We start from the raw sequence: 18,508 nt of genomic DNA on the forward strand, positions 1-18,508 counted from the left end.
AGATAAAAGAAAGAATCAGTGTTCGTATTTCCAACAAAAACACAGGTTAGGTACAAATCAAACCAGTGCAACTACTGACAAATGTTCCTTACAATAAACAGTATTGGGTTTATGAACACACATTCAGTAAAAAGCAAATATGATTTTAAGAATCCCAAACTTTAGGTTTTTTAATATTTCCTTACTCAAATTTCAAAAACATCTTTTTATAATTTGAAATACATCTTCATGTTCTATTTAAGACACTATGTAAACAAACAGTGTATAGACTGCTTATTATTTGCTTATTACTATGAACACTGTGCATCTAGATCAATTTATTTTCATATTGCCATTTCTGATTTCATAGCCTCTTACATCTCTTCTAGTGAATACAAAATCTGCAATGAAACAGTTACAAATCTAAATTCTGCCAACTGTACCCACAGTATCAGGAAGAAAACTGCATTTACAAAACCTAAGCCAGACCAAGGACATTTTAAAAATGAGGACTATATTTTAAAAGCAAGGACTACTCTCTCAAGAAAAGCAGGACTTGTATTTCATTACTTCATACTTTTCCAATAAGATAGCTATGATTCAGAGATCCTTTTTATTTCTCTTAACAAGATGCACAAATTCAGAATGAGAAACAGGGACTTTTATCAGGAGTGAAATAAGATTCTAAATAAAAAAATCATGACTTCACATAACTAAAATCACAGCAGTTCATTTCAGAATGACTCAATGTTCCAGAATAAACACTGCTTACCAAGCAGAGTATCCACCTAGGAAGATAAGTAGCACTGATTCCACAGATATTGTGGCTGAATAGTTCTACACCTTCCTTTCTTTTATCTGTTTAAGCACCACAGAAGCAAAAACCCGTTCAACTGTAGAACGGCTAAATGAATTAGGCAGAAAAAATAACACCTCTAGTCAAGATCTTTAAGTTGACTTCTTCAAGAAAATCAGGCTAAGTTGCTAGAGCTGCAAAACATGGTGAAAGGAACTGGTGCTAGGCAGCTTTAAGTATAGCAGTCTTGTTAAATACTAGGCAACTATTAGGTAGAAAAGTCTTCTGATGAATGAAATGTAAGATTTACCCAGCTATGCAAAGGCATTTGTCTGTAAAATAGGTTTTGTTCAACACATTGCAAAAGAGTCGTCAAGAAACCTAAGCACGTTTCACATTTGGACATGCTTCATTTACTCCTGCAGTAGTTCTCAGACAGCTTACCTGCAGGGAGGGCTCTTTCACAGCATCTGATTGCTTGTTGACCTTCCAAGCCTTATCTGTGTTATCTGACTGTGACACATTTGCCTCAACCCATTCAACTGAAGAATCCTAAAAACAGAGCTTAATGTAAAGAATAATAATAACACCTTAACATACTAATGTCTGTTGACAGAATGCAATAATTACCAAGTATATTGATAATAAAATTTAATGCAGATTACTAAGTATTAGTAATATAATATCTTTTATTATTTTAAAGTACTGATAATAAAAATAGGATATTGACAGTCCCCTAAGAGATTGGTTCTTCATGATCAAAACATTCCACAGTACTTCATGAGCACATTACAGTATGTAACACTAGTTCATACTGGCAGTTGATCAGCATAACACCACTACATTTAAAACTATCAGAATAAAACCAAAACCAAATATTTTTATGGAATTACAAAAAAAAAAACAAAAACAAAATCTAAATTCATTACTAAGTACATTTTACATTTAAAAAAATCAGTAACAGTACATGTAATCTCCTGTTTCCATATCCAACTTCCTACACTTGCAGTTGCAAATAAGTGTACTGAGATGTTACACTTGAAGCAAACAGGACTCCATTGAACAGAGTTCACTTATTCACATTAATCTCTCATGGGAATAATAGACTTTAGATCGAAGACATGAGCCAGGACTCTGCTGTATCCTGGGGCTCACTGATGTTATCCGAGGGTTTTTCATGACTCTCATGGGAAATGTGGGACAATTATGGCTTAGGTTACTTCCCACACTCGAAAACATAGTTCATTTTCTGTATCAGTCCCTGGAAAATAAACCTCATTACATTGCATGCTCCTTCACTCAATAAAAGAGTCTCTGAAAAGAAAAAAAAAAAATAAATGACAGTACTACCTGATTTGCACCAAAATACTGGGAGGACATTTTACACCATGCGGCCAGAAAGCAGCAGATTTCTAATTCAGTATCTGTACTGCTCTGCCAGAGTGCCCCTCCATGTGAAGGTACCTGCTTACAGAATCAAATGCACAAATCTGAGAATTCCTTCAGGCTCAGGTACAACTCCCATGTTGTTGGGAGGTCCCATGGTTGAATACCTATAGAAAAAGGCAGCAGCAACTTGTGCCTAAAATCAGTCAAGTATTTACAATTTTAGACACATCATTCCTCCATCTACCACTGGCTACAGGGAACCTATTAATTTTTCCACTCTATCCTAAAATGATTCTTTTTCTTCAATTTCTCTTTGCTGAAAAACTATAAATCCCTTAGAATAAAATTGTGTAGGTTTTCAAAATATAATTTGAAGCATTTTAAAGTTTTTTACTTACCGAAGAACTATCAAGTAAGTCATCTTTCTTCTCAGATTTTTGTTTTTTATTTTTCTTCTTTTCTTTCTTAGCTTTTTTTGAATGCTTGTCCTTTTTCTTTTTTTTCTGAACAGAATGCTCCTACAGGTACATGTTTGTAAATAAGATCAGGTAACCAAACCATCCACATACAAGAAAAACAATCAAAATCTACATACCAAACCACACTGAAGAAGGTAAACAAACATAACTGAATATGGCTACATTTTACCTCTACTACTCTCTCTCCCTCTTCTATTGAGCATACGCTTCAGCTGCATAATCAACTTTTCTTCCCTCCTTCTTTTTCTCCAGAACTAAGGCACTATAATTACACATAGAATATCTTCTACACTATATTTATTTTGGTCAAATCTATTTCCTAAGGAATCACTGCATCACCAATACACATCTGTCCTTTCTTGAAATATCTGCACATATTTCTACACTAGAAGAATGCAATATTCAGAGGTTCCATTAAGGCTTCTGTGAATGACCACAAACAGGACTGCTACAAAGCCTTGGATCCCCCAGATTTATTCCCGTGGGACTGATCTTATCTGCCAGTGCCTGTGCTTCCACATTTGGAACTGAATTACAGGAACTTTTCCTCTTTGTGAGTAAAATATTATTTCCACTTTAAAAAGCTAATATCAAAGCATAAAGAATTCAGAAATTGGGAGGTTTTTAAAGATCATCTTAAATCCCTCAAAGTCTCCTGTTCATACAAACATGCTGTAAAGCTAACAACACAATTCAATAATTTACAGTTCCATCACCTTTTCCAGTTGTTCCACACGTTCATTCACATCATCAAGCATCCACGTATCTTCACCTCGTAGATGCTTCAGCAGCTTCTGTCTCTGCTCCTTTTCATAACTAATTTTGGCCTAAGAAGAGAAATCATAGAATCATAGGGGTTGGAAGGGACCTCGAAAGATCATCTAGTCCAACCCCTCAAATAACCAGGTGGAATTCATTAGTATTTACTCAAGACACACATTGTAAGCCACTCTTGACACAACCATACTCAACGATAAGAACTGTGCTTGAGAACTTTTCCTTTTAGGGGACTGCAATAAAAATACTTTTGGACTACATGTTAAAGGGAAAATTCAGCTAAAACAAGTAATGCACACTCCTTTCTCAAGCTACAGCTTTGCAGCTCCTCTAGCACTGATTTCATCCTATCAACCTAAGCAAGAGTGACACAAAGACATCCAACTTATGTTCTTCATTCTGAGAAGTCTTCTGTTCTTACAACCTTCATGAATGGTATATATGTGACACGATACCATATAGTGGACTTGTGATTTTGTATTTCAAAAAATCCTACTTCTTTCAGCAGAAACGTAACTTGCACAAACAAGTTTACATAAATATAACTTGCCATTAGAAAACTCTTTATCCCAAAGTGTGGTATTTCACCACATCTGATTAATAGGAAGGAATTACTTTACATTATTACAACTCTAATTTTGTGTGAGATAAAACTTGTGAGTTTGAGCTTGCTTTTGGTTTTTTGTTTGTGGCTTGTTGTTTTTTTAAATAACTAAAGTCAAAGCAAAAAACAAAGGTGGAGTTTGGTTTTCCTCCTGGAACACCAAGTTTTACCAGAAAGTGCTTTCAATCATAGGCCAGGAGACTGTATACAAGTTTAAAAAAATAACAACATTTAACAAAAAACATTAAGAAAAAAACCACACACACACACAAAAACCACCAAAAAAACCCACAACTTAGGAGATTAGACAATCATTTGAAATCTTTCCTCCTGGTCAGCTATTAATTCTCTGTATCAAACTCTAGCTACAAGCCTGTGCATTGCTCCAGTCAGTAACCTCCCTACCATGGCCATTTTCTGGGTTTTGACACAGCCAAGGAGGAAATTTGCAGCTTTTGTACCAACAGAAAATGAGACTTGCAGGAGAATGACAAAGTATATCATAAGGGTTGGATGAACAGAAATACATGCTAAAATATAAGATTAGAAGCTTATTTAAAAAAAAAAAAAAAGCTAACTCATAACATAGGAGTGCTGTTGGATTTTTTAACATTGTCATTAGCAATACTGAAAGTGGCCCAAAAACCAACAAAAAAAAAAATTAAAATAATATGTATTAGCACCCATCCTTTTAAATCTTCATTGTCTACTTTTTTAGAGGCTCTAGAAGGTGATAAACTTTCTAATGCACTTAAATGCAAGCAAAGCAAGGCTGCTTTCTGGACTTCTTGATTTTAAAAGGAAGAACTTGGCAAAGCAAAACAAAGAAAAAAATAATTTAAGTCAGCTTGGGCTAGAATGCAGCTGACAGTCTACAAGGGTGAATCTTAAAATTCAAAAAGCAGGGATAAAGAAAGAAAGAGTTAAGAGCACTTTGAGACGTTTATTCCATATCAGAAGTTTTTCTATTTATAAATAAACAAAAGAATAAGCAGGACTACAATTCAGTGAAAGTAAAATAGCTGTTAAGCATCATATAGTTATGCTACTCACAAAATGTCTGTAAGACACACACAAACCTTGAGCTTGTAACAGGACAGAGATGAAACAGCAGCAAAGGGAACTTGAATATAGTTCTAGACAGGAAAACCACAACAAAAACAGACTGCAAACTTGTTTGCTCCACAAGTAAACATGAAACATGTTGCCAAGATTAATTTAGGAAACAGAATTTCTGCATACTCCTTTTCACTTTTGGTTTAGAAAGACCTACAGCTGGAGGCAACAGTTCCCTTCCATCCCTTCAGCAGCTCTTGCGCATATAAATGTATAAATACCTCAAATAAAGGCAAATCAAGACTAGTTTGTCCATATCTACATTTAATATGCTCTTTGCCTGTCTAGGAAGATTTAGCATCTTACCCTTCTCTATAATTACAGGTATATTTTAAACAAAACTACCATATCCTTCATGGTACCAAAATTACAAATATATATTGCATAAAATGAAGTTAACATTATAAATAAGGCACAAGAGGAGCTTTTATGCTTTTTATTAGAAAACATACAAGCAAGTATTTAAGTAATTGTGATACAAAATCCTAATAAGAGAGGCAGATCATCATTCTGGCTGAAGTATACAAATACATATTCAGAGCACAGAATGACTAAAAATCATCATCAAGCTGCAGACTGTTGTCTCCTGGATACTAAACGGAACAGGACTGGGCAAGATGAATCTGTAGTGGCAATACTGTCAGAGTCTTAAAAAGAGACAGACACAAGTGTCAGGTGAAAGTTCATTTATTCTTAGACAAAGATAGAAAACATTGAAGATACTTAACAACACCCTATTGTAAAATAAAAACAAAAAAATCTGCCTATAAATTTGAAAAATATTAAATAAGTTGTATTTTCACCTAAATTATTATTTTAACACGAGACAGTAAGGTTAGCAGAAATACCCTCTGACCCTTTCTAACTCTAAAAACTGTCTAGCATCCTCTACCACCAAATTACAATATTCATTTTTATTGCTGGTGAATAGTTTCCCCTCACATGCATACCCAGTTATTTCAAGTGAGGAGGAATATCTTTTTACACTATTTTATTAGCTTCAAACCTTATGTTTCTATTCTACTTCTCTTTTACAATTACGCAGGGCTTACTAGCATCTACTTTTAATTTGCTTTCTACATCTTATAATTAGGTCCTCATCATTCTATGCTATGAAGAACAGTAGTTTCTAATAGTTTCACATCTCTCAACTCACAGGAGTTCAAGCATTTGATTCACAGTAGGGTTCATTTATACTTTATGACAGCACAAAAATATTCAACAATCTATCCTTTCCCCTTTACAGATGAGTACTTATGTTAGACATACTTTACGTCACCACTGCAATATTTTTTTTCTTCCTCCTTAAGTATAGGATGCTACAATCCCTTAAAAACCTCTGTTTCAAAGTAATGCATTAATTATACAAAGGTAATGCCACGCAAAAGCAGAGGACAAGCAACAACCTGTCATGAAGGGCAAGCACCGTGCTACATTACATACTTCTGCAACTCTGTAATAAAGTTGCTCATAGTCTCTTTGCAGTAAGCACAAGGTGAACTATAAAACTGGCAGAACTCTCTGAGGTCTGTTGGCAGGATGCTACAAGAACAATAAATGAGTTAAATGAGGAATAAAACTTGCTCCAAACAGCCTGTAATACACTGCACACACAAACACCAAAAGCTGTAAAAATTACAACATTTCACCTGAGGAAGAAGCAGAAAAGATCAAAGACACTGTCAGTGGCTAAGGTCTAGGCTGCACAATAAACAGAGACTGTTTCCTAGGGGGGGAGTTGAGTGAGTGGCCATGTGGCTGGTTCTTTGTTGTGTTGGGCCCAAACCACGACATTAATGGTGAGCCAGCCAGAAGAGAGACAAGGAACCATGACATTATTGGCAACAACGAAGGGACAGAGACTAGGATATAAATAAGGAGAGGTAATGGGCAAAACATGGACTAAAGTATGATTATGGGGAATTGTTGTTGTTAAAATTGTGGTAAATGGATGAGGGGTGGATTGTGTGTAAATTATTCTTTCCTGTGTGGTATCATGCTGCTATCTTTATTTTGATGTGGGGCTTTTTTTTGCGGTGTGAGTGAAACTCGTGAAAAGTTTTGTGCTGAATGTAGATTTTTGAAATGATTCTTCCATATGTGATTCGCAGAGGCAAGGGGTGCAATCAGAGTCCACTGGCAGCAAATCCTCTGGCCACAAAATCCAAGTCCAGTGGCCAAGTTCACCCCTCCTGGTGCCTTCAGGGAATGTTCCACCACATTCCTCCACAAGTGCAGGGGGACAGCTGCCATCTCGCCATGGATTGCAGGGAAACTTCTTCCTCTTCTTCCTCACCAACCACCAGCACCGCTCTCCTTCCCCAGCACTGCTCTTCTCCTCCCAGGTGCCTCTCTGCTCAGGTGATATAGCTGTTCTTTCATATGTTAATCACTGAGGCACATCTACTGTCCCTCTAATGGCTCCTTGGCTGGGTTTGGAGCAGGGGGAGCTTCTCAGCTTCTTACGGGAGCCACTCCTGTGGCCCTTCCCCCACTACCACAAAAAAACCCACCAAACCAGAACAATATGACAGCCCCCCAGAGATGTCCAGAATGGAGGTACCTCACCTAGGCATGGAGGCTAAAACACTCCCTCCCCACCCCACAGAAAGCCTGACCAACACTCGTTCCTGACCCCAACTCTACGTACCATTTCAGCTCTCACCAAGACAGGAGAAAATTTTCCACACCACTAAGGAGATGATCATGTAATTTCTCAGCCTTAACTGTGGTCAACCACTAGCTCTTCAGACGATACTCATCACCATTCAAAAGCCAACTTCTCCATTCAAAAGAAGAAAAAATGCCTTTTTCTCCAAAAAGGATCTTCACAGCACAGCACCAGTTCAATGCAGCATGACAAAAACAGCCAACACAGAAAGCTAAGAGCTAGCTGCTCTGAAGGCTATCTGCCACTGAAGGGCCAGACTTTGTGCCCATACCTCTCCTCTCCACATGCCCACCCGCATGTTCCCACCACCTCCAGTGCACTACAGCCTCAAGGGACCTCAAGGAGTACCAGATCATGAACCCCACTAAGAGCAGGGTGCGGATTCCTGTAGAGACCAAGCTTCCAAGCTGGCCCTCTTGCAAGGTTGTCAAGGCTACCAGTTTAAGCACATGGAACAAGAAAAAATGTACACTTTGGGAAGGAAGGAAACAGCAGGAAGTAGTCTGGGAAAACTCTTTTTGGCAACAGCTTTCTGTTAGGCAAATTCTAAAGATCATAGAATCATAGAATCATAGAATCCTAGGGGTTGGAAGGGACCTCAAAAGATCATCCAGTCCAACCCCCCTGCCAGAGCAGGGTCACCTAGAGCACATCACACAGGAATGCATCCAGGCGGGTTTTGAATGTCTCCAGTGAAGAAGACTCCACAACCTCTCTGGGCAGCCTGTTCCAGTGCTCTGTCACTCTCACTGTAAAGAAGCTTTTTCTGATATTCACCTTAAACCTCCTATGCTCCAATTTGTATCCATTACTCCTTGTCCTATCACTGGTTATCACTGAGAAAAGCTTAACTCCATCTTCTTGACACTCACCCTTTACGTATTTGTAAACATTGATGAGGTCACCCCTCAGCCTCCTTTTCTCCAAACTAAAGAGACCTAGCTCTCTCAGCCTTTCCTCATAAGGGAGATGTTCCACTCCCTTCATCATCCTTGTGGCTCTGCGCTGGACTCTTTCAAGCACTTCCCTGTCCTTCTTGAACTGAGGGACCCAGAACTGGACACAATATTCCAGATGCAGCCTCACCAATGCAGAATAGAGGGGGAGATGTAACACCTAACTCAGTCCTTCAGCCATTAACTAAGGCACTCAAAATTTAAACACTGAGCTTCTATTTCTAGAGTCAGGATCAACTCCCATTCTCTCTCACAATCAATTCCACACACTTATCAGTTCCAATATTCAACCACCAGAAAGGCTTTTGTGGCCTGCACTATCCTCCCAGCTTCCATCACCCCCAGGTCAGGGAACCTAAATATACCTTTCCTTGCAGTTCTGATGCTGTTATACCAGTTCGCTACCTGAATAACAAACTTATTTTCATGAATGTTTAGATTGATTTTTCTACTTCTAATATTCCAATTATTGCGACATCTATGAAGTTTTCCTGAGGAGGACAGCAGTGGAAACAAAAGAAAGAGCTTAGCTTCCTCCTCAGGTTGCCAAATCACAACTGAGTCAGTGCTGCCTGGACCTGCACCTCCTCCAGACATGGCGGTGTCAACTGGAAATGTCATTACTCTTTGTTACTATCACCTGCTAAAAGGCACAGAACATATGTCACCGAAATGACCATCACTTAAATAATTTAACCTTCTTGTGATCACTAATCATTACAGAACAATCAGACATGCAACTAAAAGGGCACACTGTAAGAGATCACAGAATCTTAGGGGTTGGAAGGGACCTTCAAAGATCATCCAGTGCAACCCCCCTGCCAGACCAGGATCACCTAGAGCACATGACACAGGAATGTGACCAGGTGGGTTTTGAATGTCTCCAGTGAAGGAGACTCCACAACCTCTCTGTTCCAGTGCTCTGTCACTCTCACTGTAAAGAAGCTTTTTCTGATTTTTATGTGGAACCTCCTATGTTCCAGTTTGCACCCATTGCCCCTTGTCCCATCACTAGACATCACTGAAAAAAGCCCAGCTCTGTCCTCATGACACTCCCCCTTAACATATTTGTAAACTTTGATGACGTCGCCCCTCAGTCTCCTCTTCTCCAAGCTAGAGACCCAGCTCCCTCAGCCTTTCCTCATAAGGGAGATGTTCCACTCCCATAACCATCTTTGTGGCTCTACACCGGACTCTTTCAAAGCAGTTCCCTGTCCTTCTTGAACTGAGGGGCCCAGAACTGGACACAATATTCCAGATGCAGCCTCACCAAGGCAGAATAGAGGGGGAGGAGAACCTCCCCCAACCTACTAACCACACCCTTTCTTATTTATACACCCCAGATCACAACCTTCAGTCAAAAACATGTGGCAGGCAGTAACTGTTTCTGCTGGCACAGCTGCAGACACAAAAGATAAACAGATGCACAATGGCAGCCACAACTGCTAGGAAGCTTTAGGCAGATAATTCCTGTTAATGTAGGACAGTTGACTTCCAGAATGACTGGTCATGTAAATCAAAGATGTTGCTTCCAAAACGCATATGGAAGTGCTTTGTCAAAGTCCGAAAACCTCTTGTGAAAAGGCAGTACTCATTTCTTTGTGCTGTTACTCTCCTAATACCACTCAGGTTTAGGTGAGCACAGTAATACTGACATTCTTATTTCCTTTGACAGAGACACTCAGAGGTGTAACACTTCATAAAGGATTTAAAAGGAAAAGAAAAAGGAGGTGGTTAGTATCACAGCACAGAAGCAACTTCTAACAAATAACAGCTCTATAACCCCTTACAGTGACATGTTTTGCTATTCATTTCTGTATAAGGACAAATTTCTGTAATTTTCCACTGAAAACATAAGTTTAAAATACTGCCAAAGCATTTCATCACCCCAGCAAATAAAAGTCACTGCTAAGACCCAATGGTTAAGCTTTTATGATGAAATACTTAATTGAACTTCACTGGGAAAACCTGCTGATTTCACAGCTTGTTTAGAGCTCCAGTACAGTGAACTCAGCAATATTGTTACACATTAGGGATTTTTAAAGCTTAGGTTATATTTTCAAAGACAATAAATTTAAAAATGTAAACCAAAAATAAAAGCAGAGATCTAAGTCAGAAGCATCAAACATGGTATTTCCAAAAATAATGGCTGGCACATCTCAAATCAGTTTTTTTCAGAAACCTAAATAAGTAAAACTAAATATTGCTTTTGCAATGAACTTGTTTCAAGGTATCATTGTATTTACATTGTTTCAAGAACATATTTTATTTGTATGAAATACCAAGTGAGGTCCTATTTACCTACGCTCAACTTTTTTTTAATCAATATGTATGGTTATCAGGAGAAACTTGTAATATATCAGTAATCCTTAACTATTAAAAGACAGAATTTTCTAACAAGTCATGGTCAAATCAGATTACCCTCAGAGACCAAAGAGTGAAAGACTCAAAAACAAGTAACAGAAAAGCAACCCCGAAGTACAGGAATACCATATATGTACAGATGCAAAAATATTTCAAAATTGAATTATCGCTGGTTTTTACAAAAAGAAAAAAGTATTTATGTATAGAAAAAGTACACATCCCAGCACTTACCAAAACACCCATCAAATTATTTTCTCATTCTGAACTTGCAGACTAAAACAGAAGTGTCATGAACGATCACTCTCATCAAAACAAGATGCTATTTCTGGAGCATAATAACAATTTGCATGACAACATTTAATTATTTGATCACTGATCATTATCATAAACATTACCAGCTGCTGGGTTTTACCAATGCAGTTGGGAGGACAGACTACACAAATGAAAGAATATGTTTCCAACATTTAAAAGAGAAATCTCAATCAATGAGTTGCATGTTATTTTGGTTCTTCAAAAGAAGTGTGAGTTAATCAGTGGAAAAAAAGATGAAACAGTAAATAAATTTTTTTAAAAATCAACAACAAGCAGATTCTTCTGTTCAACTTGTTTTAAAAAAGTTAAAGGTACTAATGAAATACCTTCTATTTCTATAGGTGTTACAAAATCTACTATATATTTAATATGTTGATTTTTGTGGATATGGAACTTGCAAAGTGAGCTAATCCCAGATTCTTCTTCTGAGCTTGGTGATTTGGGGTGAATTACTTCTGAACAGGTAGTGAAGGTTCTCTCAGACTCCTCACAGTCGTAACTACCAAGAACCACAGTTAAAGAGCTCCTGCTTATCTTAGCCTCAGTTACATAGTCTGTAGAACAGAAAAGACTAATAATTTCCAATACTTTGTAAATAAAAGCTCCTTGAAGTGAGTTGGTTCAGCATCTCATCTTCCCAGAAACAAAACTGCTGAAGTACAGTAATTTCTGCAAACCTCTCAGATTATCAGAAGCAAAGACCTACTCAGCTTCCCAAGCATCTTTCCCAAAGCAAAAAGAAGGAGCTTCCAAGATTGCAACCACTAAATAACCATCTTGACTACATTAGCCATGTGTGAAAAGTCCCTGTGCATCTCTTTTTCTGTTTTGCAAGAAAAGCAGCCAAACTGCACTGAGATAAAGCATGGCAGTAGTTTTATCCCAGTTCTGTTCCACCACTACAGCAGCAGTCTCACCATAAGCAAAGGAATCTAAGAAAAGCATAGAAAGTCAATACACTTCAGACATTAATCCATTCTCACTTATTGATATTATCAATAATATATATACTCTTTCACATTAACTTTTTTCAGCCTATTTTCCCCCCGACCTTAAAATCTTTAGTCTCCTGGGACAGTCTGTACCAAGACAGAATCATAGAATCATTAAGGTTCAAAAGGACCCTAAAGATCATCAAGTTCCAACCCCCTGCCATGAGCAGGGAACCCTACCATTAGACCAGGTTGCACAAAACCTTGTCCAACCTGGCCTTAAAAACCTCCAGCGATGGGGCATCAACAACCTCCCTGGGAAACCCATTCCACTTCCTCACCACCCTGATTGTGAAGAATTTATTCCTAACATCTAACCTAAATCTCCCCTCTCTCAGGTTAAAACCATTGCCCCTTGTCCTATCACTATCTTCTCTGATGAAAAGCCCCTCCCCAGCTTTCCTGTAGCCCCTTTCAAGTACTGGAAGGTGCTATAATGTCTCCCCAGAGCCTTCTCTTCTCCAGGCTGAACAGCCCCAACTCTCTCAGCCTGTCTTCAGAGCAGAGGTGCTCCAGGCCTTTGATCATCTTGGTGGCCCTTCTCTGGACCCTCTCCAACAGGACCATGTCTTTCTTGTGCTGAGGGCACCAGAACTGTACACAGTACTCCAGGTCAGATCATCTCTGACATCTTTCTTCCCACCTTCTCCAAGGCTGTTCGGTTCTCCTTGAGATGCTGGGACCAGGACTGCATATGCTATTTGATATTATACAGAAATCAGTAATATCTCTGTGCAACCATGTCCTTTGTTCCTTCCACAGTAACGTCTAACACTTTATTAGCTTTTGTCTGAGCAATGATGTGGCATCTTTTTAGAGCTATTCACTCCCCAGTCTTCAGAGGTAAAAGTCAACTCTGAGCCCAGTGTTGCATACAGAAAAATAAGGTTGCCTTCCTCAGAAAATTAGGGTTGTGCATCTGGTTTTATTTAGTAGCATACAAAAATTGCAGATATGTTTTTAAGATTTCCATCTAAGAGTAATTAGTATTCATGGCATTTTAAAAACATGCTGAATGGTCTGTTTGTCTGTTTCTTGTTCAAATCAAAGAAAAAAATCACAAAATTCAACACAGATCATATATATATATAGTAATACAACACATCCTATTGATAAGAAATAATAAGTGATTTGGTTTCATTTTAAAACCTCCAAACCAGTTTTTCTAATATTGTCCAACAAGGCTGATGTGCAACATTTAAACCTAGAAGATGGTATTAACACTGAGAGTTAGGACCTATAAAGCTACATTACCATCAAAGACCTCTTAAGACATACCCTAACAGCAAGAAGCATAGTCCCTGGATATCTCAAGCTCAAGACATCAGGCTTTCTAGTACAACTCCAACTCTGCCAAATCCAACCTTCGCCAGTTTTCCTCCACACCCTCTGTATGAACAAGTGCTCTCATCCCCAACCTTTTCCCCACAAGACCAGCTCTGGCTCACTGCTGTAGCATTTCTCCAACACTACTGCAACCAAACCTCCTTTCTCAGCTTTACTGCCTCCAACTTACCCAGACATGATCAAAGTTAAATACAAATTCATTACTTTTCCACAGATTGCAGCATATTTAATACTACAATCCAGTTACTGTAAAAACATCACAAATATGTTTAATGCTACATCTTGTACTTTAACAGTATTTTAGAGATATAAACAAAAGAAGCAAAAATCATCCACAGATGTTTGCAAAGATGTTTTTACACCAGATTTTTAAACATCCTCACAGAACACTTTTGTTTCATGTTAAGCTTCTGATGCAAATAGAAACAAATAAGAAAACAGGACAATTATTATTTAATGAACTACCACAACAATGCCTGACGCTGTAAAAGACTTTTACAAAAGCAATGTATCAATGTTTTTTACTCAGGCTGGCATGCTGGCACACGTGGGGTGCCACAGGATCAATAATGGACCCCACACTGCTCAACATCTTCATAAATGACCTGGATGATGGGCTTGAAAGTGCCTTCACCAGGTTTGCCGATGACACCACGCTGGGTGGTGAGGTGGACACATTAGAAGAGCAAGCCATCTTAAAGAGATACCTGGAGAGGCTGGAAGACCAGGCTAGCAAAAACTATAAAGTTCAACAAAGACAAGTGCAAGGTCCTGCACCTGGTATGACATAACCCAAGAACTAGTTGAAGCCAGGATCTGCATGGCTGGGGAGCAGCCTTGCTGAAAGAGACCTAGGGGTCCCAGCTCTGCACAGGGATCAGCAGTGTGCTGCTGCTTCAGCAACAAAAGCAAATCGGATCCTGGGCTGCATCTGCAGAGGCATCACTAGCAGAGATAAAGATATGACCATCCCACTCTACTCATCGGATGTCAGGTCACACCTGGGGTACTATGTCCAGCTCTGGGCCCCACAATTCAAGGAAAATGTGGACAAACTGAAGAGGGTCTAAAGGAGGGATGTGAAAATCATCAAAGGGCTGGAGACCTGAAGTCTCTTCTCCCTACAGAAGTTTAAGGGGGCACCTCATCACAGTCTTACAGTACTTAGAGGGCAGCGACAGAGAGGACTGAGGCTCTCTCTTCAGAAGGAGACACGTAGAGAGGACAAGGCAATGAGTACAAGTTGTACTGGGAGAGGTTTGATCTATATTAAGAAAGCAATTTTTTTCAGTGAAAAAAATCAGTCACTGGAACAACTTCCCTGGGGATGTTGTGGAGTTCTCATCCCTGGAGGTTTTCGAGACACAACTGCACAGGGCGCTAGATAATCTCACCTAGGCATCCCTCTGCCACAAAAGGCTGGACCAGGTGATCTTTCAAGGTTCTTATAACCTGAGCTGTTCTATGATTCTGACAGAGTGGCACAGCCCCAGACACCTTGCTGTACAAGTGGCACCATCTGAGAAGAGATCAAGTAAGATAATGGTGTCCTACACAAGTTTAACTTCCTTCCAGGTAAAACTATTTTCTGAACATGGAAGAGGTTGAACCGAGCAAAGCAGCACTTAAACATAACACACAGCAGTTCAAATCAAGAAAAACACATCTTCGCAGCAAACTGCTGGAAGATAGTGCAATTCACTATTGCTAAGTTAAAGGAACTTCCCTTCAACTGCTTGCCAAAAAGGGAGCAGCACACAGTGCAGGGTCACCCTACACATTTAAAGTCACCGAAGGGAATTTCTATTGTCTGGGAACGGTTCCACAGCTGTGCAAGGGAGACACACAATGTATTACTTGAAATCCTGTCTTCCTACTTTGCCTTGAGAACATATCACTCCTGTGTAACCCTCAGGCTATTCAGACCATTTCTGTCAGAAAGTCCCTTTGCCCAGTAAGATTTGGTTGCTGCTTACTGTGGCCTTCCATCTGTCAAAAGCCCATCACCACAACCTCAGATTTTTCCATACCCTGTCCTCCTCTTACACTGTTCTTTCCATAGTTATCCCCCACTCCTTAAACTTCAAAACAAACCATATCATCTAACTGATGTGCCATTTACTATTTTATCATTCACTCTACCTACAAGTTACAACAAGAATCAGCAGGTTACTACACAAGTACCAAACATGGCATATAAAGCATATTTTTTATAAAATGCATCAGGATTAGCACAGGGTTTCCAAGTCACAGCAGCTCTACAAAAGCATCTGTGAGTGGGAGCCTCCTAATATTTGGCTACTACAGCAAGATATAACCAAGCATGTAACACCACCCTAACTCCACAAAAACAGGCTCTTTCACTTCTGTTCAAGTTATTACTACTACATGACCACCATGGAGGGATGCTAACTCTTTAGGATGTACACACCAGGCAGACAAGGAGGAAGAGTTGCCTTTTATATCTCATATAAGGAAGGGTTGAGAGCTAGGACTGTTTGGCCTGGAGTAGGCTGGGGAGTGGGGGTGGTGATAAGAATCACAGTATACAAACGCTTTAAGAGAGGGCGCAAATATGACCAAGCCCGGCTCTTTCCAAAGGCGGAAGCACAGGCACAGATAATAAGTGACATACCAAGCAAGTCACTTCCACTACAAGTGGCAAAACACACGAACTCAGCTGGCTGTCACTCAGAACAAGTTCCCGGTTGCTTTCTGCCACTCCCGGCACCACAGCTCAGCCCCCTCGGGGCAGAAGGGTCTATCCTCAGGGCGTCCCCTCCTCCAGCTGCCGCTGGCGGGCCTGCGGGCGGGAGGCCGCGGCCTGGGCCGCCCTCAGGAGAGCACCGACCCCGAGCAAGACGAGACCGCCCCAGCACGCGGCCCGGCGGCGAGAGGGAGCCGAGCGGTGCCTGGGGAAGGGCCGGACCGGGCCGGGTACCCCACCTGCGCCAGCAGCGCCTCCCGCTGCCGCTGCCGCTGCTCCCTGCGCGCCGCCAGGCCCCGCTCGCTCTCGAACCCGGACGCCATCGCCCGTCCCCGCCGGAAACCGCCGCGCCGCAGCCGTACGGCGAGGCCGGAAGGGTGTCGTAAACGGCGTCCCAGGCAACGGCGGGCGGGGCGGGGCGGGTCCCGGTGCGGCGGGGAGGGAAGGGGAAGGGAAGAGAGGGGAAGGGAGGGAAGAGAGGGGAAGGGAGGGAAGGTCCCGCCCAGAAGGGTGCGGGTCACTCAGCCCCTGCGGTGCCGCCAGTGCCGGCCGTAACCGTCAGAGCGTTTCCCCAGCTCCTCTCGCGGCTCCAGGACGGACGCCGTGCTCCGCAGGGCTTTCCACGGCGCGGCACCCCGTGCCGGGGCACCCCGTGCCGGGGCACAAGCAGCTCAGCCCCTGCCCCTTGCCTGGCAGGACCGCGGCGTCCCGGGCTGGGGACGCTCATCTCCAGGCTCGCCTGTCCTGCCGGGCCGAAACCACCTTGCAGGAAACCCGGCCCTCCCGTCTGCACCAGCGCTGAGGAGACGCGAGCAGGGGGACCGTGCCCTGACCGACCCGCAGCTGCGGGGCCCCCAGGGCCGCTGCCCCGCCCCGCACCGCCCCGCCCGCCCGCAGCGCTGCCCCGCACCGCCCGGCCCGCAGCGCTGCCCGTCCGGCAGCCCGTTCGGTGCCTCCCTGCGGGGCTGTGGCCCCTGGAACGGCAGGGAGCTGCCTGCTCGGGGGGTGCCGGGGTGGGAGGAGGGAAACAAACACGACACACAAGTCCCCGTTGGCCAACAGTGCTTGGCAGGGCTGCTGTGTCTCAGGTGAAGCGCGTGTTTCTCTGAAATGTAATTGATTTCGGATGAGATCAGAGCGTTACTCATGTGTCTGACTCCAGACGTGTTCACAGTTGCCAAGTAATAACCTTATTTAGGTAAAGGTCTGAGTGAAGAGCTTGGGTAATTCGTTAGCCATTTGCATGGGACCATGTGTTTTCAAAGTGATACTAATTTAAGCACCGTCTCCATGGTGGTAATAAACTGCATTTCCATCTGTGTTCAGTTTATGCTATGCCAGTTAACAACATGTCTAGAAAAAAAAAAAATACAAACTGTAGATCACCACTGGGTAGAGAATGATAACTGACACAGCTTCACAGGCACCATTTGGAAAAGCAGCACATGAACCCCCTTTGGGGAGCAAAGAGATGGATACAAAGATGTACTATGCTCAGTCCTTAGCTGTATGCAGCAAAATACACTGGTTGAGAGAAGCAAGACTGGTACGTATTTGGACCAGTGAAGAAAACTCTCCTCTCTGATCTTGATGTGCTGTTTGTGTGGACAAACTGATTTCTTTCCATCCCAGTGTTGGCACTAGCTCCAGGTGGCCAGCAGAGTGGTGGGTGCTTCCTAATTCCCTCAGCACACAGCCAGGCATGTTGGGTTAGTAAATTTATATTACATCTGAACAGCAAATTAATAGTCCATGAGCAGACCCAGCTAGTTGTGACTGAATCAGTTCAGGAAGTATTTGGAAGAAGTGCATGAGAGCAGAAAGCCTGGCAGCTGTGGTAGAGCGTGGATAGTGACAGCTGAGGACAATTTCTTCCTCCAGCACAGGAGTGAGAACAGGGAACGTGTGTTCTACAGCAGAAAGTTAGAAAGACAAGAACTCAAAGTAGAGTTTGAACTTTTGCAGTATTTGGTGTTATTCTTGATAGCTGTAACTGTTCACATCATCAATAATTCAGTA

At 41.5% G+C, this 18,508-nt stretch overlaps 1 protein-coding gene across 2 annotated transcripts in view; it reads right to left on the reverse strand.

Moving 5' to 3' along the window:
* CWF19L2 (CWF19 like cell cycle control factor 2) overlaps positions 1-16,820 on the reverse strand; it is an 80,061-nt gene extending 63,241 nt beyond the window's left edge. The window contains exons 1-4 of one of the 2 annotated variants that reach the window (XM_051608815.1): positions 16,729-16,820; positions 3,360-3,470; positions 2,563-2,682; positions 1,220-1,327 (exon numbers count right to left, since the gene is read on the reverse strand). In XM_051608815.1, coding sequence (XP_051464775.1) covers positions 1,220-1,327; positions 2,563-2,682; positions 3,360-3,470; positions 16,729-16,812 — 423 coding nt within the window. In that variant the 5' untranslated portion in view covers positions 16,813-16,820. Of the gene's footprint in view, positions 1-1,219; positions 1,340-2,562; positions 2,683-3,359; positions 3,471-16,728 lie in introns of those variants that run through there. The other variant, XM_051608823.1, reaches the window with a different exon arrangement.
* Between the last annotated feature and the right edge of the window lie 1,688 nt (positions 16,821-18,508).

This window comes from Apus apus, chromosome 1, assembly GCF_020740795.1.
Source record: "Apus apus isolate bApuApu2 chromosome 1, bApuApu2.pri.cur, whole genome shotgun sequence".
NCBI classification, from domain to species: domain Eukaryota; kingdom Metazoa; phylum Chordata; class Aves; order Apodiformes; family Apodidae; genus Apus; species Apus apus.